General features: G+C 40.4%; 1 protein-coding gene across 5 annotated transcripts in view; it reads left to right on the top strand.

The window, feature by feature from the left end:
* Positions 1-673: 673 nt before the first annotated feature.
* Positions 674-21,607, top strand: part of Rsh (Rap GTPase activating protein radish) — a 153,528-nt gene continuing 132,594 nt past the window's right edge. For 3 of the 5 annotated variants that reach the window (XM_076425974.1, XM_076425973.1, XM_076425972.1), the window contains exon 1: positions 674-817. In XM_076425974.1, coding sequence (XP_076282089.1) covers positions 690-817 — 128 coding nt within the window. In that variant the 5' untranslated portion in view covers positions 674-689. The remainder of the gene's footprint in view (positions 818-21,607) is intronic. The other 2 variants (XM_076425976.1, XM_076425975.1) reach the window with 2 other exon arrangements.

The following is a 21,607-nucleotide window of genomic DNA, read 5'->3' as shown; positions in this document are numbered from 1 at the left end:
GAGGGACAAGTTCCTTTGTGATGTTTTTATGTATTCAGGAAGAATGACTAATTTTCTGAATTCGGTCGACCATCTGATATAAAATTTTATGAAAATGTAATGTATATACCGTAAAATCTCGAATATAAAGCAGTCATTTCATTTTGCTTGGAAGTTCACGTAAAATTTACGTTCGTAAATAGGATGCTGTAACTTTCGAAATATTTGTCAAGAAATGACAAATTTTTGACACAGAAAACTGCATAATTAAAAATATCTTGTATTTTATAAAGAAATTCAGAATCAAAATTTAGAATCGTGTGTTCTAAATATGGACATTCTTAGTTATCTTGTGACACCATTTTATATCCGATAACTTTTATCTGGAACATTTTTTCGTGTCAGCTGTGATTTTTGAGTAATGGAATTTTCTCGAGAAAACAGGCTATCCGATACAGTGTGTAGCGGTTGCATGCGTAGTTGGAGCTCATCAGTGGCATTGATTATGAAACAGTCTGTATCGGTGTCGGTTTACCAGGGGGAGGATGGTTCCCGGTGACACGGTTACAAGCCGATCCCTTCTGCATCTCTCCCGGCCCTTTCCGCGAAGCGCTATCGGCCACGGGGAAAACCGCCAGCAATCTTCCTTTCTACCCCCGTTTATCGTTCGCCGTGTGTACCAGGGGGCTGTAAGGGAGGGTGGGGGCTTCATGGGACACGAGCACGTCTGCGCGATGCGCGACTCAAGAGAGGAGCGAGCCTCTTTCGCGGCCGGTCCGACGTGCTTTTCCACCCTCGTCGACAGTCCTGCCGCACCACCGAAACGTGCCACACAATCGTGAGTAAATTTTCCTCAACACTGGCTGTTGACCAAACTTTCTCTCTCTCTCTTTTTTTCTCTGCCCCCCTGCCACCCCCGTGCTCTCTATCTACCGTGCCCTTGATCCACTCTCAAACCGAAACTCTTTAACTACCTTAAGCAACCCTTAAGCAACGTTTTCGTGGATCTTCTTTCTCTGTGAAAGTTCCAGTGGGATTTCTGACGATATTTTCTGACACTTTCGTGGCTTTATGGCTACTTTTTGAGGTTGTGCTTGGGGGTGTTGGATACTGTGGGTGAGTGAATTTTTAGAGCCACTCGCGTAGGTTGATTAGCTTATGTTGTAAGTGGTTTGATTAGCTCTCGACAAAATGAAGATTGTTCGCACGGATTTCCTTTGTTCTTTTGATTATTTTAATCAGCTCGTCTGGACTGGGTTCTTATTATTTTGTTGTGAAGTATTGATGTTCTCAAATTGTAAATATAAATATGCACAGAGTATACATGTTTTCCGTATTGTGGCTCTAATAATTTGATCATCCACGGTATGTATTGTTTTCTTTGTGTTTTTTTAGTTTGATCAAGTAGTGAGGTTATCGAGTTCGTTAGTTATTAAAGGTGTTAGGAAGTCATAGTGGCAACTTAGTCTTTTCTGACTAGCTATAATACCATATTTATTTAGTTATTTTTTATTAAACCGTGCCCTCTGTTTTTTACAGATGGTTTCATGTTTGAGGAAATTATAAGGAAATTATAAGCATTGCACATGTTCTTCTTTCCTAAATATTCTTTCGAAGATCCGATTTAATTAAGGATCGTAGCAGGGTTCATTGTAATTCCTCCCCTTCGACGAAGTGATCATGCAGGTGGAGTATTCATTATCTTTGACAATTTGGCGCGCTTCGTAGTAGTATCGCGTCAAAGCAGCTTTTCGAACCTGTAGGAATGGCGCAATACCCTCTGCTTTTACGGTTTCGAGCAGTTTAGTTCGAGGAAGTATGTCTATTATTTAATTAAACCCTGCAGTACAATATTGTACCAGGCTCGCGATGAAGATTTCAACTAAAATCGGCTAAATATTACACACATTCTTAGATATTTCAAATTCTATTTCTCTGTCTTCGATATTTAGTTATTGGTAAAAATATAAAATTACAATTAATATCAATTTTTTATGTACCGTTTAATTTTTAAATCTACAATAACTAAGAAGGTTGAAAACGAACTCCTTCCCGTTTTGTGCAATTCTTATGTTCATCAATTCAACATTCAACGTGCCAAAAATTTGTTTCATTCACGACCCAACAAAGCTACGAAAGTGTCAATGCAGTGGTTCACCACACAGTTGCGCCCGTTATTCTCTTAAGGCTTGTTTAACGCGTCGCTTCTTCATTTCGAAGTGTTTCCGCTCGTCGTTTAGAGAGTTTGCTCCGTCGAGAGCGTAGTTTCTTTCCCTTTTCGCGGATTGATGCGCCCGGGTGAAGTATATTCAACGATCACCGACGAGATACGTATCTCGGCTTAAGGGTTGATGCAGTGGCACTTTATCCAGCCGTTATCTTTTTTTGAGTGTTCGCGGAAGATCTCGTGGAACGACGGGGGAAGAGTCGCCGTGCATGGATGAATGAAGGGCGGTGAACGAAGGTTAATCTTCCCCTTTGTCATTTTCGAGGGCTAACATCAAACGATAACCTCGTTTACTATTTTCTAACGATCTCGAAAAGTCGGAAGTGAGAGACACGTGCGTTTTCCTCTCTCAAAACAACCCCCTTAATAATCAACGCTGCTCGAACCTTTTCGAGTATACCAATTTCTTAAGGACGTAATCTATATCTTAATTTTTCCGCGGCGGAGAGTTTGCTTGGGTAAAAACCGCAATGAGTCTCTCAGAGCGGAACTCGGCCGAGTTTTTATCGATTTATTTCTCCGGCGATATTATTATTACGAGCGCTATTATTAAACGATTTCGAGGAGCTGGTTAAGTCGACGCAAGCATCCGATAGTCTATGCAAATTCAACACGCTGATTATGATTTAAAGTTGCCATTATTTAACTCTTCTTGCATTTTACAAACTTGCACGTGCAACAAATGTATAAAGAGCCGCAGCCTAGTAATAACTTTTGATACAACTGTTAAGACCAGTTCGGTGCACAGGCGCCGCCGCTGAAGGCTCTTTCACAGTTCCTCGAGTTGCGAGATATTTTACGCGTTCGTCCCGCGATTCTTTGACGCGGGATGAGCCGGTTTAACGAGGAAATGATGAGAACGAAACGCGCCGTCGAGACAAGAAGAATCGGAAAACGCGGTTTCGCTAACCGGCCCGTAGCCGTTGCTAAACGATCCGGGGGAAATATGGTTAGCGGAACGAGATTACGGACGACGGTGTCGCGTTGGATACTGATCTAGTTTGATACAAAGCAAATACCGCCGTTGGAGGCTGCTCTTGCACCCAGGGCCACCCCCGTCTTCCACGAGATTTGCCCTTCGTTACGTGGCTCGGCTCGAGAACCCTCGACGCGCGAAATTTTAAAACTCGATTTACACACGCCCGAGAATTACGCGTCCGAACACGTAATTGCTGCCGTGCGTTTGAACCAGGCTGTAGAACTCAGTTGCCATTCCACCCCGACTCTCGAAGCGTTCCATACTGAAGGATCATTATAAAAGTAATTTAAACGCCGCACTGCTTAGTGTTTCCGTTTCAATCCTAATTGGAATATTGCTCGATCATTCAAAACGGTCTCTGCTGCTGCTCAGCTTCACCTTTGGTTTTCAATCGCAATTGATCTGCTTCGACGAAATTGGTCGGGTTTCGTATTTAATGTGAAATGACGTGCAGCACCGATCCTTTCACAAAACGCAAAAGCTGCTAATTTGGAAAACTGAATCAGTGGTTGCATTAACACTAGGCTTACGGAGCACTGAAATGACTATTTTCCATTACTTTATAGAAATAACAAACACATTAAATTTTGCAGAAACATTGTTATTTTTCTGCTTGCCTGTGATAAAAAAAAAACGGCCAACAACGGTACTCTCGATTAAAGGTTGATACATAGCGCTGATGTAGAAACGGTATCCAATTGCATTTTCCGTTTCGTTGTGTTAGTTATTAGCGACTACAAAGGAGAGGCAAATTTAAATGAATATTTACAAAGCTGATGCAATGAAGAGTTTAACTGCGTCCAGTTGTTCCCAACGTTACACGAGAGTATCGATCATTCAATAAAATTTTGCAACTCTGCCGATGGCTTTGTTATTGCTCGGTATAATGAATAGCAACATATGGTTCTCCAATTTTGTATGGAACGATATTCCTGCGTTTACCTATTCGATATTCTATTAATTGAACATCGATTCCCGTGCCGAGCCACATCAATCTGATAATTAACATGTATGAAATTTTTCTCGCAAGGTGTTACACATACATACACGCACACGAACACGAACGGACGAGAAGTCCTGACAGCACACACGCCCTCAGCCCTGTTTTCATGAATGTGAATCACGACAATCGACCCAGCACAAACACTGTTCTGTGTATCTGTGTAACGATTAATGTAACTCCCTGGAAAGTATAGCGAGCACACCTACGTGTCTCTAGTGAAACGTTCATACTTGATCGCTATGAATGACGTGTGAACAAAAACTGACAGCGCTGTCAGCGAGAGCGCATCGGTGTCTAGAGGATTTTATTGCACACTGATGTGATTGGTTTTGTTACACCGAGCATCCTCGTAGTTTAACAATGAACTTCCGTGTCGTAAGCCAGAAATGGTGGAAATCTCGTTCAAATAATCTTCCACCGGCAATTCCGCTCGGGTCACTAAGTTTTTCACCCGACACGAACAAAAAGACCAAATTTTTATTTGTCGTTTTTTGTGTAATAATTACAGGAAACAGAACTTAAATGAAACTGTTAAATTGATGATGGGCTTTTTCAGTGGTCAAAAGCGCTAGATGAAAGATCAAGCTAGGCCGTAGTCGCCCCCAAATTTCTTATTTTTATTACGTTTACGGGCGTAATTACGCGCATATTTTCACTTTCGAGATATTGCCGTTTAAAGTTTTCATCGCTAATGCTTTGACATAGAACATCGGTTAAATTGCATTATTTTTTTGAGCCTTTCGAATTTGTTCTCATGACTTTCTTCTGGTAAATACGAAAATACAATAGTGTAAAGCTCAATTAATGCATGAACTCAAATTTTTTGAAATTGTGACATGCGGCGTTTTTCCTTGCAGCCACATAAGCTACCGAATAATGCAAATTACGCCTTCTAAACGTAAAAATAGGACTTTTGAAGGCGATTGCGGCTTAGATTGATCTTTTATCTAGCGCTCTTGACTACTGAAAAACCCCATCTTTACATCATGGGGTTGTTTACGTCTTGCATTCCGTTTGCTCGTTATTATAAATATATAAACTCAGATTATTCATGAAAATGGATATATATATATTTTTTAAAGAGGGTCAACATCGAGTAATGAATGTTTAACGAACACTTGTTGCTGGACACATTTTATTTGGATGAAGATTTTGCCCGTCTCTGGCTGAATTGCTGCGAAGCTGTCTCTGTGCTAACTCGTGTCCAATGTTAGCGAAATCTTTCAGCGGAAAGGTACGGGAAGTGTTTCGTGACGAGGCTCGTCGAACGAAATACGAAATTGCATAAACTCGACTTATTCGAGATAGAATATTCGGACGACTGAACTGGGAGATTATCCTCCGCGGCAGATACGGATCTCATTGTTCAGATTCAATACTACTGTTCCGACGCAAACCGCCATTCCTCCAATTATTATTATATTTCGGTCGGCTTCGGAGGATATTACGCTCTGCTTTATTATCGGCCATGGCAGTCGTCGAAATTATTCGATGCTGAAATATGTGTTTCTGTGGCATCGATTTGTTGTGCCACCATTCAAGATGGCGTCCTTTAATTGTCTTCTAAACTCCACAACTTCTTTCTCAGTAATTCACAAAAATTTTTTTAATTTCACTATATTATCTCAGCTTTCGTTTATATTACTTGTAAACAGCTATCGCAGTTGGTAGAATTGTCAAAATGTCGTGTTTTATTTTATGAAGGGAAGATTGACGTATTTCCAATATGGCGGCTCCGGAACTATCCGGATCAGCGAAGAACGGTTTCAATTCTTGTCGCGAGCTGTAAACTTCGATGATATTTTACGAAAGGATTTGAATGGGACACGTTGCATGTGTAGGATTACAAGCATTTAGCGTCGATTTTTTTTTATCGCTCTCCGATACCTAGTAGTTCCGCCGCTCTTCCTCTGGAAATAGACTGTTATTCATTTTCCAGTTTACGACCGAGTGACAAGTAAAATACGGCTAGTTCCGATGAAAAATAGCAAAAAAATATGTTAGAGTTACTGACGTCTGCGGAACGTCTATATGATTCATGCACTTCTTCATAAATGGCCTCGCATGTTCCCTGCGTCACGCGACGCGACGATCTGAATTCGACGTAGCGTTGTTTCGAGCATGACAAATGTGGTTTTTGAATGACCCGAAATTTTAACTCGACCATTCATGACAAGATAAATACAAGACTGTTGAAATAATCGTACGCGACTTCATTTTACAAGATACTTCGGGTAAACTTTTAAATAGCTACAATTTTAATTCGACTGATAATAGACAGTGCAAGTATTTGGTAACTACTTTGAAATTCTCTTTGAGCACATAAAATGAACAACAAGAGAGCAGCAGAAGAGCTCGCCAAAAGAACATTCGTGTACCACACACAAATATCAACGATGAATTAATATTTATTCCCACACGTGTCTTCGAAAGCAGAACACACGAACGAACTCTCTAATCAAAACAGAAGCTTCGCGTCGCTCTCACATTTCGGATCCAAACAAAATATTTTCCATTTTCGCGGGTCCGCAAAAATTCCAAAGAACGTTCCATATTCGTGTGGTCGTTCCCCGTCTTCGAAAAATATCACCTGAAAGACAGTCAATTTCGCTGGTGCGGACATCGGGCGCAAGTGGAAAGTAAATATTTAATTTACAGGGAGAAAGAGGGGAGGGAAAAAGAGAGAGAGAGAGAATAGTCGCGCGAAACAGGGGCTTCATTTCGGGGCGAGAGCAGTCGCTTATTGGCTTTTTATTATTTTCATTTCGCGCCACTTCGATGAAAACTATTTCCTATTTTCGCCAACCCCCTGGCGGTTTCCCTTGTCGCACGCGCCCATAAATATAGCAAACGGCACTTTCTACCCGGTGAGACGAACTAGATTCATCGTTGCAGAGAGTGAGAGAGAGAGAGCGAAGTTACGTCGCGCGCAGGTATCATAAACAGCCGAGTGTTTCGCGAGTGGGTCCATTGTTCCCGGTGAAAAGCAGGCGTGAACGCGCGCGTTCTGATTTCGAGCAGTTCCGAACTGTTTTGTCGTTAGTTCGTTCGAAACGCGTGACTCATATTAAACAATACGGTCGGGCGGCTTCAAAGCGCGCGACAGACGGCCACCGGTATAACAAGGCCGCGTTTAGGCTCGGTTTTTAACGCACCAAGAAGGGTGAGCCAAACACGCAACTGGGTCAAAGTTTTTCGATCGATCCGGAACCACCGGGGTTCGATGTCGCGTTTGGAAAGGGGAGATAATCGGGGAAAAACCTGTTGGATGGTCGTCAAGGACTCTTCGAGGTTTTTCGAGACAACTGCGTGCCTTGGGGATTATCATGTATCGAGTCAATTGACTCAGTCATCGTGTGGACAACTGGGTGCCCGATTAGTATTTTTGTTAAAATACTAAAGAGTCGCTTATGATTTCCATCAGATTTACGTAAAACAGATAGCTTTTGGGATTGATGATGCACAGGATCAATTGAATCAGCCCTTTGGGCAACTCATACTGAGTAGCAACTCATATCTGGGCAACTCATATCTGAGTAGCAACTCATACGCTCCTCTTAACGAGTCCTATATTTTTATAAAAATATTTTCCCATCAGATTTATGTAAAACAGACAGACTGTGCTTGGTTTCAGGATCTATGATATACAGGATCAATTGATTCATCTTTTGGGTGAGCAGCTTCTTGTATGAGTATTGATTTCTGTTTTTCCAAAACACCCTACTGGCGGGAAACGATCGCGAGAACGTGGAAAATCGTTGAAGCACATGCTTCCCGTAACAGGATTTGGGTGCGGCGTACATTGGGTATAACATTTCATCGAGCTCTCGCGTTACGCAGCTCGCAATCTCAGACGAAAAATCGCTGCGAATTCCGACGGTGCAATCCCGCGGACAGTTTCCGCAGAATTTTACCTTCCGGGGCAATCGTGTTCCCCCTGATTGGAGACTTGGAGTGCATATGCTAATTTTCCGGATCTCCTTCTCTGCGGTCGGCGGACCCCTTCGGCTTGCGGAAGGTGGAGGAGATGTTCATCGATTTTCCAAAGCGCGCGCCCCGGCGAAATCTGCTTTGAATCCGGTGGTGAGAACCGAGAATCGTGTTACTCAACTCCCGGTGATTCCATCGATGCCGTTGTTCACTGCTATGGCGTCTAAACTCGGTCAATTTCATTCGCACAGTCACCTCGACACATGATTTTCTTTAAATTAACCGCTCGTTGCACGGATCCGCAGTTCGTTATCGCTGCGAGTGATGTAACGATGCTGAATAACCCTCGTACTATCGTATTATCAACCTTTGAGGGGCTTGCTACTGTCATTAGTTAATCCTGAATGAATTGTTTGTGCAAATGACGAGCCAATTAAAAACGTAGACATCATTAAACTCTCTTCTTTTTTAAAACCCGTTGTACGTTACAAAGGAGCAAGATTAATTAAGCGAAATTATTTCTGCAAAGTAGAAATGTTGGTATCTAATCAGTTACTAAACATTTAAGTATTGTATGAGGTATTGTATTAATTTTATATTCATACAAAGAAAAAAATTAATATGGAATGGAATTATTCTAGGTCGCGGATGAAATGTTTAATTGTCGAGTCAAAATAGCTCCAAGTGCAAAGGGTTAAAGGAGTTTATCAAACATCGACAAACTACAGAATTAAAAAATGAACAAGCTACCAAGTTTCGTAAGTAGTGCATCTTCCAGTAAGACAGTTTAGTAGCGCAAGAATTTGTGCATACGTACCCCTAATTTATTACTGCCACATCCAACCGTTAAATTTCGAGCTTTTGCCAATTCGCTAGCATCAACAACGACCCGAGCTATTAATTGAGGCAGCTAGACTACCGTTGGAAAAAGGGACGGCGAAATATCATAAAACAGAGACCGTCGAGGCGAGACCTGCCATAAACTTCGAAGGTGGAGGACCGAAAACTTGCGCAGACCTCTTCCACCTTCCTCAATTACTACATTTCTTATTTACTCTAAATTCCCGGGTAGGCAGTAATGCTCCTCGAGGGTTTGGGAACGCAACTTCGACTGTATATATACACCACCTCGGCAACGGAACCGAGGAGAGTCTGCCAGGTTCAAAATTCGAAACGATTTACGTGACTGTGGAACGAACATGTATTTAAAATCATGGAGATCCGAGAAACGTGCCCGATTACGTATGGAAAAAATGATTAAAAGTGGTGCATTAAATTTCAGATGCGTTCAAGAATTATGCGATCGCTCGCGCTATATCCTTAGAAGCGTATTTACTCGTATGTGTGCCGGTGAAAGTTGTTAAAATTTAGAAAAAGTTAGTATTTGGGTCGCCATACTTTAAGTATTTATAGAAGCTTGTAGTTCGAAATGAAAATTTTTGCTTTTCTCCAGATCGAAAAATCTTCAAACTAAATCCTCAAATTCTTCAAACATTTTTGGCGCTGTACCAGTTTTGAGAATGGTTGATATAGTCTTCATAAATTACGCTGTAACAAGTTCTTCATAAGTTGTCCACTTAATATTTTGTTTCTTTATTCATTCCTTTACGTTAAAGAAGTATCATAAGCATGTATAGTATCTCCATTAAAAAATAATTCTGTCTATTTCAATATTGTTTTACCATAAATGCCAATCAATCTTCCAATTGGTGGAACGATATCAAACATTCCGAATGAAATGAAGCAGGATGAATGAATGAAAGTTCGTGTTTTGATTCGTCGAATCGTTTACCAGACAAGCTTCGGAAGATGAAAAATCGGTTACCAATATGGCGTGAACCCGATAGCCCCTGGTTTCAACTCCTTATCTATTACAGGCGAGCGAGCCGGCGCGGCGCGGTGGGATTTTAATTAATCGAGACGTAAATGTGAACCGATAGGTCATCCATCACGATGGCCGAGCTAAGCGATTCAATGCCAATTAATCAGGGCATTCGCCGTACGCGAAACAAAAATCGAAATCGTTCGAATCCAGAAACATTCCATTTCTCCCACGGAAACTCTCAGACTTTCCCAGCAGTTTCATCGGCGTGCTTGTCACGTTGTTACCAATCATCCTCTTCTACGCGGAGGTTTGTCGATCGTTAATTTCAGCGCAGAACCCGATACCGTCGCCGATAAATCGTATTTCCGGCTGTAATTCACTTAACAATCTCCCGGCGCGTCGTTAATTAACGACGGTCAAAATATCGAGACCGGGGAGAGAGCACCGTGATGAAATGGAATAGCCACTGCGCACATTTTCACCCTCGATCTTCATCGTTCACTAGGGAAACTTGCCGTTAAGACATTTTTGGTCCTTAGGGGAAAGGATTTTCCGAAAAATGTGTGGGTCGAATGATTGGCTCATATGCTGTTCCAATATTTCACGAAAATAATCAATTTGAAATGGCACAGCATTTATATATTTTTCAGAATTTTTCTACATTTTGAAATTTTCCAGAAAGTTCGATTTTGAAGTTCTACAATCACAGTTTCTTAAAATTTGACCAGACTCTTGCACCAAAACGATTTATGCAACCGTATAATGAATATACATTTAGGAATACCTTCGTTGCCTTCTGAAATGTTTAATTCAATTTCGAAATGAATATTCATGTACTGTGCAAAGAATGCATAAGTAAAATACAATATAGGAAATTTAATTAATGTACGTACAAGGGAATATGCATATGCAAAATATTACTTATCGTATAGTTGATAGTAGTTGCATCAGTTGTGTTCAGAGTCGCCAGATCAGGGGAATTGACTCGAATCGAGGAGAAAAAGTTTACCCTCTCTCTGCCAGTAGCGGATCAGTCACGTGACCGGGCCGCGGCGGAAGCGTGGGGGAATAGCGTCGTAGAAGGGTAAGTTTTTTTGACTCAATTTGGAGAATACAAAACAGCACATTGTTATCAATTGATGAGTTATCATGAACGAAATCATTTTCTCTCCAGCTTCCATTTCTCGCACAATTAACGTAGACAATTTCTCTCTTACGTAAAGATTCATTGTTGAATGGTGGGTTTTTGTTTAGGTGAGCAGCGTGCATTTGGCACCAATTCCCCTAATTCCAACGCCAAGCCCCGTAAATTAATCGCCCGCAATTTCTTCTATTCGCGATTTCGCTTCCGGTTTCTCGCGTCTTTGTGACTGCGGTGACGATTGTCCCCGGTCGGTAGAGAAAGTTTTTCCATCGGTTTTCCCGCCGTTTGGGAAACAAGTTTGCGACGGATAACGTTATTACGTTCTTGTTACGATTACGTTATGATTACTCGAATCGAAAGTTATGATTACTGAAGCACGAGAGAAGTGCGGTCTTCCCCCTTCCGGTTCTAATAGGCTAGGAATGAAAGAAAAGTTTATTGAACCTGGTTTCCTATACTACGATACATTGCGGTGTATTTATTTCTATCAACTTCCCGAGTGAATCGGAGTTCTTCTTTTCTTTGGTTTAGTTTCGCGAAGCAAGGTCTTTCGTTTCGAAATTCGTTAAACGAATCTCGCGCTGTTTTCCTCGCGGAATTTAGTTCCTGGATCCGCTTTGTAGAATTGATTTTTGATTTTTCTTTGGTTTGAATGATTTGTGTACGATTACTAGGTGTGTAATATTTCATTAATGGTATCCCCGGCGCAAAACAGCGAACCTAAATGAGGCAGTATAATACGCTTACTATCGATATCGTCGACGGCAGAAACAAATAATGCCGCAAATTTACACAAAGCTGTGGATTTACATAATCGATGGAAATCTGTGCCACGGTGCGCGGTGGACGCTTTAATCGACATCAAGATGAATCGTTTAATTATCATCGAATGGAGTGACCCACTGCGTTTACGTACCGTATGCAAATGCGTTTTGGTAGCACTGCAGCCTGTGTCTTACGAAATGAAAAAGGAAATTCGCGCTGAAACAGAGTTTCTCCATAATGCAATTACCGCAATGCAAAAGTAACAAAATGAAATATATGTATTAGGTCGTTCGGAAAGTCATTTCGCTTTCTTAAGGGAAAATGAAAGCCAATTTTTTACCATTTAGAATAAGTTTTATTCTAGATCGAGATAATAATTTTTGGAAAATCTCTAATATCTAAAATAAATGTTTATTGTATTATAGACACTGTATATACAAATGAGATCAGTGACCATTTTCCTTCTTCAGGTGTAGCAATTACGGTCCACCCGAGTTTGTATAGTTCCTCCATTCTTTAACGGCGAGAGTGTAATTGATTGTAGTTGAAATCGCTCGGAAACCAAAGCAATTCCGGCAAATTACTGGAAAAAAGCCGATTAAGCGATCTCTCCGTCCGCGACAGCAAAATATTCGATCCACGTAACCGAATCAATGGCGCGACGCGGAACGAACTACTCCGGCGGACCTTAATTACGCTATTACAATAATACGCCTAATTGGAAGTAATTAATACCGAGATCGGACCGCCGATTATCCGTGTCGAGTGCCGTTCGTTTGAATCGCAGATGTGATATCGATGGGGGTTTAACAACGGTACATGTAGGTGTGCATCGACGTTCATCGCTAGGTGTGCACTTTAGACGTGGTCCATTGCTTCAAAATACTAATCCGAGAACTGTATTAGGATAATTGTAACGTTCAACCGTTCAGGAACGACCTCTACGTACTCTACTAATTCTGAAGAATATTTCAAAAGTTATTAAACAAAGTTAGATCATACTACATCATTATTAACTATCTAGAGGGAGACTATATTCCAGGCTTAATCTGGGTATAATGTTGCATTTGTTGGATCATCACCACTGCAAACAACAATTTAAATTGGGTATGCCCAGAGTGCTTTTCATTTGATTCGGGACGATTCAGAATTCAGAGATTTACGTTGAGACATTCGAGGCTGGAGAACCGACGCTAGTTTAAAACTGAAGGATCAAAATCTCGTTTACACAATATTCTAATCAATCCGACAAGGGATCTACAATCAGGGGACTCAATTTTACATAATTCGAGGTCCGAGGATACAAATCCAATCAATCAAAGGCCGAAAGACTGAAATTCAATCGATTCAAAGTTGTAGGACCCAAATTCAATCAACTAGAAGCTAAAGGTCTGAAGCCCAATCAATTCAAGGTTAAAGCATACAAATTCGATCAATTCAAAGCTAAAGGGCTCGAAATCGGAAGGGATCTAGTCCAATTAAGTCAAAGTCAAAGGACGCAAGTCGAGTCTGCTCCACGCCAAGGAATCTGAGTTTAGCACAACCAGGTTTGAAAGATCAAAGTTCAACATTCGGGATCGAAGATCCTAATTTAACTAATCCATCCGTGAAAGATTCCAATCAAATCAAATCACAGGATCAACTACTCTCACAGTTTCTGGAATGTTTAGTGTTAGACAACGATCTCTCAGTCAGCATTTCCGAATTGGAATTTTTTAAGAATCTTCAGACAGAGTACATTAAGTTCTCGACTTACGCGGATTCTTACAAACGAATCAGAAAACCAATCCCGAACTGTGAAATTCGTTTTTTGATTGCCAGAACGGGAGGTTCGTCGGTACATGTGTGACAGAGGCGAAGATAAGTGTTTGCTTGTGTGCAGCATAGGTATTCAGCTATTTATGAGTGATAAATTTTCCATGAACATAGTTGGTTTATTTGAATTTTCTTTTCAATTGAGTACATACATACAGTCGGTGTACAAAGTAGTCGTACACCTTTTAAAAACGAATAAATTTTTCAAAATTGGACTCAGCAGCTTGAGTTCTTTTGAGACGTTAGAGGGGTTAGTTTATCAGCTAATGTGTAAATAATTTTTTTGAACAGTAAAGACCACGATTTTTTAATTTTTTATTTGTGTCCATAATGAAAATTTAAAATATGTATTTTGTAAATCTAAGTAAGTTATATATATATATATATATATATATATGTACACACAAAGTTTTATTGAAATTGGTTGACGAATAAAAAAGCTATAGGCATTGTATGATGTAAAAATCTTTGAATTTACGGTTTGCGATTCATTTAAATCGCAGATTCTTACGATTTTTGCTATTTTCAATCAATTATATTTCGTAACATCCTTGATCGATTTCGATGAAACTTTGTACAAGTATATAACTTACTTTTAGACCTACCAAAGGCGCCTTCTAAATTTTCATTACAGGTACAGATAAAAAATTAAAAAATCGTGACCTTTACTATTTCCTCCGCAATTGCGACCAATAACAATTAAAAAAAAATTATTTACACATTAGCTAGTAAACTAATCCTTCTAACGTCTGAAAAGAAGCTCAAGCTGCTGGATCCAATTTTGAAAAAGTAATTCGTTTCTTTAATGTGTACGAATACTTTGTACACCTGTATAGTATGTACAAAGCAGATCGTACTATGTAATAACTAGACTGCGGATTTTATGCATTTATGTCAAAAATGGACAAGTACCATTTAAAGCAGTGGACATGTGAAAAATATTCAAGGACATCAAGGTATTAGTTTCAGTTTAATAGGATAATTAAAAGAAGAATACCATTTTTATCTGGCTATTGTGTTCTGCAATCAATGCGAACATTTTTTATTTTGCATAAAGATCCGCAGTCTAGTAATAACCTTTAAGCGGTGGCGCTCAGGCACTACATATTCGACATACGCGGTTCATTGACTTACGCAGAAAGCGCTGGAACGAATTAACCGCATAAATCGAGGACTTACTGTACTCTTCAATTATTTACATCGATTTTCTTGATGTAGTGTTTTACAAACAAGTCTCATTTTTCAAGAGACGTGTGCGAAGGTTTCTCTGCAGTAACACAGTACATTTTCCGAAAGTCTGTGCATGCTCGGAGTTGCCGTCGTTGGCTCGTTCTTTGGTATACTTTATCTTCGTTCGAACTTTATTTATTTCGTTGTAGTAATTGGAAACTGGTCGCGTTCGGAAAAGAATGCATCGGCACGAGCGTTCAGCAGAGGAAATGCGTCGGGATTCAATTAGTCGGAGAGAACGCGGGATGCTTTTACGGGAGAATGAACGGCCGTGCAGTATCCAGCTGAAATCGGACATCGTCGATGTCCGTTCGATAAAACTTGAAATTCTGACTATCGTTTTCCAGGGAGCATTTCTCAGGCCAGCCACGCTGTCTCAAAGCTTGGAATTCCTCTTCGTTGAACGGTCGTCGCCGCGTGTTTTCCGCGATTTTTTCCACCCGTACAGACTCCGTTCTGAATTTTTCATGAGCGGCTGACGGTGGCAAGTTGCGAACCGCTTTTATTTATTAATAAAACGCTGAAGGAATCGCGGGATGAATACGATCCCTTGTAACTTTTATACGAGCCACGTACATAGTAGGTCTTCCCGGACGCTTCATTTTCTCCGTCGGTACCGCGTTGCATAAATTACTCTTATCAAATACAATTTGTACCGCAGTGAAACATAAACAATATCATCGTTGTTGTTAATTTTAATAGTACACCGTAGAATCTCGCATAGTCGCGTAGAAACTCTGCGTAATTGGGTGCGTCTAATTAGATTGTGCGATTGTTGCTCTTCTTGTATGGTTCCCGAAATAATTCATTAACGTGAGGTGATACATAATTAGTCGGACGCCAGCTTCATCAGCTGCAGTGGGTTAAAATTCATATCTTCTCGCTAACGGAGTTTTATTCAGAATGTTTGTCCGGGGTTAACTGATTTTATTATTGCATAAGGACTGTTACTTCTTTAACTCACGGACGCGGTGGACCATTTTTATGACTACAGAGTTGATATTTCTTTGCGCAACTTCTTCTTTATCGCGAGCCACACAGTGGCCACCATCAATCAGTCCGCTGCGCCTTTACACAAGCCATCAGCTAATGCCATGCACTTCTGGTGGTACGACCATCGACCGTGTGAAATAGTGGGGGAACGTCACCTCCCAGCATAGCAGAACGAAGAAGTGGGGAAATAGGCCAAATGTGGCTCGCGGGTCGCGTGTTGGACAAGCCTGATTTACAGCGTTGCCAATTTTTTGAACCATAGTTCTCAAGGTATTTACTTTGTTTAGAGTGGTAAAATGGCGATTTTCACGCTCTGGATCAAAATGGACCCAAGCTCACACCGTCCCAGGGTGATAGAGGCCATTATTTCTTTAAAGACTATTATTTCCTCAAGATTTAAGTTTCATTTTATTGAGGAACAGTTGACTTTTTAAGTAAACCTTTATGTCGCGAGAAGGAGGAAGAAGACTCGAGTAACATAATCTAGGACAGGGTCAAAGAGCACAGCGTGCGAAGAGCAGCGCTTAATTTGTGACCGTCGAAGTATCCCGTTTAATTAAATTTTTAACGAACCAAGGTAATTTCTCGCTAATAGACCCTGTAACTGCTCTGCTCTAGCCTGTCTTCAGAACTGTTCGAACGTCCAAAGATTCCCGGATTTTCTTACAAATTTGATATTTCTCTTGGCTTTTTCGCGAGCATTTTTATCGGCGCAAGGACTGTTTAGTGAACCAGCGAAAAGTTCGATGACGGAATAATTCCGCGATGTTTAGGAAATGGAAATCCTGGAGGAGGAGTGTTCCATTAAGAATTACGAAGTACCATTAAGAAAAACATGCAGTACAAAATAGAAGAGAAAGACCGCGTCGGCCGGACACGGCGTATAAAATCCAGGAAAATGGTTCCGGCAAAAGTTTCGCCAAGGGAAACTTTCGCGGAAGTTAAGCTCACCGGTGCTTGCCGACTAGATTACAGAGTTTTATGTAAATCTACATTTTTGTGGTCGAATTCTACAAAATGAAAACCGGAATAAAATCGGACGACTTCGATGCTGGAACAACAATTTTTATCAAAAGATTAAAAATCAGCTCTGTGCTTCGAAAAATATTTCCTCTGTGATTATAGTCTTTCGAATTCATGCTCATATGTTTTCTCTTATTTTTACATCGAGAATTATTCTTCCCTTAGTCCATACTATTTTTCCAAACCCTTTTTTTCGTTTATGTTTTCCCGTGGTTTTCGAAGCCCCTGCTTGTTCGAACTATATTTTTTCAGCTTCACCCACTTCGGTCGCTCCCTGTTCAATTACTATTCCCCCGAACCTCTTCCTTTAAAGTATTCTCTGTAAACATTTGTTTTCCACGCGTCCTTTTAAACCGTTCATTTTTCTTTATCTCTTCTCCAATGAAATTCGTTTTTTTCGAACACAACGTCGAGTTACACGGAACTATTTTTCTTCTATAATATGATCAAGCGAAGAGTAACTTCCTTTCGAATATTTTAGTTGATTGCTCCTCTCTCACTATGTGTGCTCCGAAGTATCTCCTCGAACATTTCGTTCAGCTCTCTTTTCAATCATTCTCCTAGCAGAGCTTCCTTTCTCCGTGGATATGCTTTTTATAACTATCTTCAATTCGAAACGCTTCTTCTCCGCCATTTTCCAGCCGCTCCTCTCATTTATTTCTCGCAGAACTACATTTTTATGTTATTCTTCCGCTGGCTGTTTCCAATTTAAACTTCTGGCAGAAAATCTGTACTGCAACTCCTGGTCATTCTATTCAGACGATTTTTGTACCGCGCGCAAAGTGATATTAGTTCCCAAGTTGTTTCTAAACGCATATATGCCTCAATCGATTTATTAGTGTTTATTCCCACGGATTTGCCACACGATTTATTCGATTATTCGACATGAAAATCTATTTCTTCAATAATTTTGATAAATCCAAAACAATGTTAAGAAACGTTGCTATAACCGTTCTGCCAAGCCTTTCAACGTTTCCAGAACCATCAGAACCATTGAAAATATGTATTGTCTATATTCCTAATTGAATGACCAGTGTCTATTATGAAAGTGATCAATGATTCCCGGACATCTTGGTCCATAGTGAGTTCCACTCGCGTTTCCGGCAATCGGTTTCCCGGCGGTCTGTTTGAATTCCCGATTAGACGAACCGCAACGCGGCTCGTCCTTCCGCCGAAATTCCCAGCCGGCTCTCTAATTGGGATCAGGTGTGCTACACCTGAGCTTATCGACGGCGTGTGACAACGGCACGCATCTCTCGACGGGTCCAACGGGTCTCGTTCGCCGTTTCCGCTGGCACCGTTTGTTTATTGATTAAACTTTCTTGCTTCAGCTTCAGCGGCGGTGGCCGCTGGTGTTTTTCCAGACAAAATGAATACAGCCGCTTTCCCACACCGACAAATCTCCGAGCGCGGGCATTAATTTTACATGACCAAGGCTCGGCTAATCACACGAGACACCTACGAGAAAGTACTGTTCCATTTGCGGCGAGCCGTAGCGAACAAAGCCGTTCGTGATTGTCTCTGTTTCGCCGAGATCGCGTGTTGAGAGGCGATCGACGCGAGAAACGATAAATTGCTTTTGCTACCGATCCCCGAAACAGTATGAAAATTTTATCGCGAGCCATACCTGCCGTGAGCAATTTCTTTGGCGGTCCATGGTTTCTGCATAACAGAGGAATGTGTCAACGTTGTCGCTTGTGTTCGTAAGGAATATGTACCCTTTTTATTAATTCTTTTAGATAATTATTTCGTCTGCATATGATAGTTATATTTTATCTGCAATGTTTTGTAAAGTAGATATGCAAATGTCCCTGTTTATTGTGCAAAACGGTTATTAGATGAAACTTCCTCGGTTCATTTTGTAGTTCATTATTTAACTGATCCTTGTTATTGAAGAGAACTTTTGCGAATAGCATTATGTACAACTGTCAGACATGTTTAAACGAGTCTCCGACGAACATTTAATTAAAAACCCACGAAAGCTGTTTGCTTTAAATGTAGAAACCGGATAGGTGCAAGAGACAAAAGCAGAATGCTTTAAATTATTCCTGTAGGTTAGACGAGTACTTAGATGGAGCGTTAGTTCGTGAACGAAACCAGCCAGAATGATTTCTATGACTTGAATTGAATTAATCCGTCGACTAGAACGGAAACATCGTAGCTGTTCCGCGTTGTCTGACTTAATATCGTGTATTAACTATCTACAGTCACTTGTCGTTGCACCCGCGCCGCGTCTCCAGAGATCGGTCCGGCATCTCTGTTGCACCACGTTCGAGGAACTTAACTACCACCTGTTGAGAGAGAAAACTTGTCTACGAGGTTCTTCGACGCTCGAGCACTCGGCAGCTAAGGTCTCGTTCGTTGAATGCGCCGGTGAAATGATCCGTCGAAGACCTCTGCTCCGGTATTACGAATTATGTCATCCCGAGAGGGAAAGAAAGAAACGCGAGTGGCTACTGTGCGTCCTAAAGTTCGAGGTCCAAAATTTCAATATAAAATTTCTTCATTTTGTAATTACCGGAAGTATAAAGAGACATCTGAAGAAAATTATTGAGTAAATTGTGTCGCTTGTGTCTATCCTATAACTATAAATTTTACTATTAATGCTCGGTAATTTTTATGTTAAGAACAACGAGAAACTGCTACATAGACTGTCGATCTGCATGCTTCTCTTAATTTCGTATTGTAATGGTCTGCTTGTAATAGCAGGGAAATCCTTGCGTCGCTAAATTGAGCATTCAAAGACGCTTCCATGTTCTAGCATCCGCTATTTTATTAATATTACCGTGTGTATGAATATATATATATATTCATACGTTCACAAGTGCGTCTTGATTGTGTAATTATTTCAAAATTTATGCGTACTAATTGGCGCTTTAATGGGCGAGACAAGTACGGTGTGGTTAATTCTAATTCCTTTCTCATGCATAAATAACAGGAAACGATCATCAGCTAATTTCTGTATAAAACACTCGGCAGATCTCGGACGTACTTAGTATATTTTCGTTTGAAATTTTAATTGGCTGGTGACACCGATCAATTCACAATCTTACTTATAATGTTAGAACAAACCACGGCATTCGTCAACCGTTTCTATGGGTTTATATCTCTAATATAGAAAGTGATTTCGCGGAAAGTGACACGCACTTGCCTCGTGATGTGCCTTTGAGTTCACCCGCAGTACCTAATTAGCCAGTTTTTAACAGTGAAATTCTGGGACGGGATAACCACAGGATATTCATTCTCGGTGATGAAAGCAGTCACTACAGGCCCGCCAAGAATGAAATTTCGCGGAGAATAGCGTGAAAATTCGATTAGTCGATTACATCATCGATTTTAATACTTTGCTTTTAATTCCTGAGAAACAACGTTTTCTTCTTTAAAAGATCAGCAAGCAGCAAATTACTTGAATCGATCCTAGTTATTCATCTAACAGTGAGCGCCAAAAGTTTGTGGTCACATTATTTCTTACACTTTCAATTTAACTCTATAAGAATAAAAAGTTACGAGTAGAAGATGTCCAATTTTCTTACAGAGAATAACGAGCCGGTGTCCTCCATTTTAGAACTGCTCGCAGTAGATTCTGGCCACTCTATTGTCCTCGCAAAATAAAGTTAACTCCCTGGCAGAGATCGCGATCTGATTCGAGTATCTGCGTCAGCAGTCTCGGAAACAGGGGGGTCGAAAGGGATCGAGGGATCAAAGAAGCGTAACGAGGAATTTGGAAATATCACATCAAAGGAGTCGCTTTTGAATGGGGAAAAGTCTGATTCCATTGTCTCGCTGGACAGTTTCCTTTTCGTGGTGAAATAAATAATCTTTGATGCCTTGATGGCTAACGAGGATTTCAAAAGTTGTGAAATACTTACGAATGCTTTTTCATCATTCCACCGCGCAAAGGATTCCGTTATTTTTAGAGTTTTAATGATGCAAGATGCTTTACGGATATATTCCTGTTATTATTAAAGAGAACTTTTGCGAATGGCATTACGTTAAAACAACTGCCGGACATGTTTAAACAAGTCTCCGACGAACATTTAATTAAAAACCCATGAAAGCTGTTTGCTTTAAATGTTGGAACCGGATAGGTTAAAGATGCTTTACGGAAATAAAAAAAAATTAAACCGACTTCGAAAAAACGCACTAAAAAATGCACTAAAAAGTATGAAATAATTTCCACTCAATTTATGTGAATACACACGAACTCAAATACAATACAATCTTTTCGGAGGCGGCGCAAAATTGAAAACTTGCCAAGTGACATATGCTGCTGAATATGATTTCATTGGAATATGCTAGACTTGGAAATCAGTAGGTGGGAGGAGAAGATACGTTAATATGTGAAAGCATGTAGAAGAATTTAAGGATTTTCGTAATTTCCAGTGTCGAAAATTTTCAATATTTTGCGCCGCAAAATTATTATATTATTCACATAAATAAAATGGAAATTATTTTATACATTTTAGTGCGTTTCTTCGAAGTCGATTTAATTTTTTTTATAAAGTCTTTTTATTTCACACTTTTTAGTGGAACGAGCAGTATTTGTAGAACACCGTGGGATGGTTTTTCGGTCTTATTGGTTATTTGCAATAAAAACCGCAAAGAATGAAAAAATGCAAAATTTGTTTGCAAGGGATCAATCGGGAGACATGCCGTATAAAATGCAGAAGGTTTCGTCCTGATTGGTCTATCCA

This window comes from Lasioglossum baleicum, chromosome 6, assembly GCF_051020765.1.
Source record: "Lasioglossum baleicum chromosome 6, iyLasBale1, whole genome shotgun sequence".
Lineage (NCBI taxonomy): Eukaryota > Metazoa > Arthropoda > Insecta > Hymenoptera > Halictidae > Lasioglossum > Lasioglossum baleicum.
The sequence above is the reverse complement of the archived record's forward strand: the minus strand, read 5'-3'. Positions and strand labels throughout refer to the sequence as shown.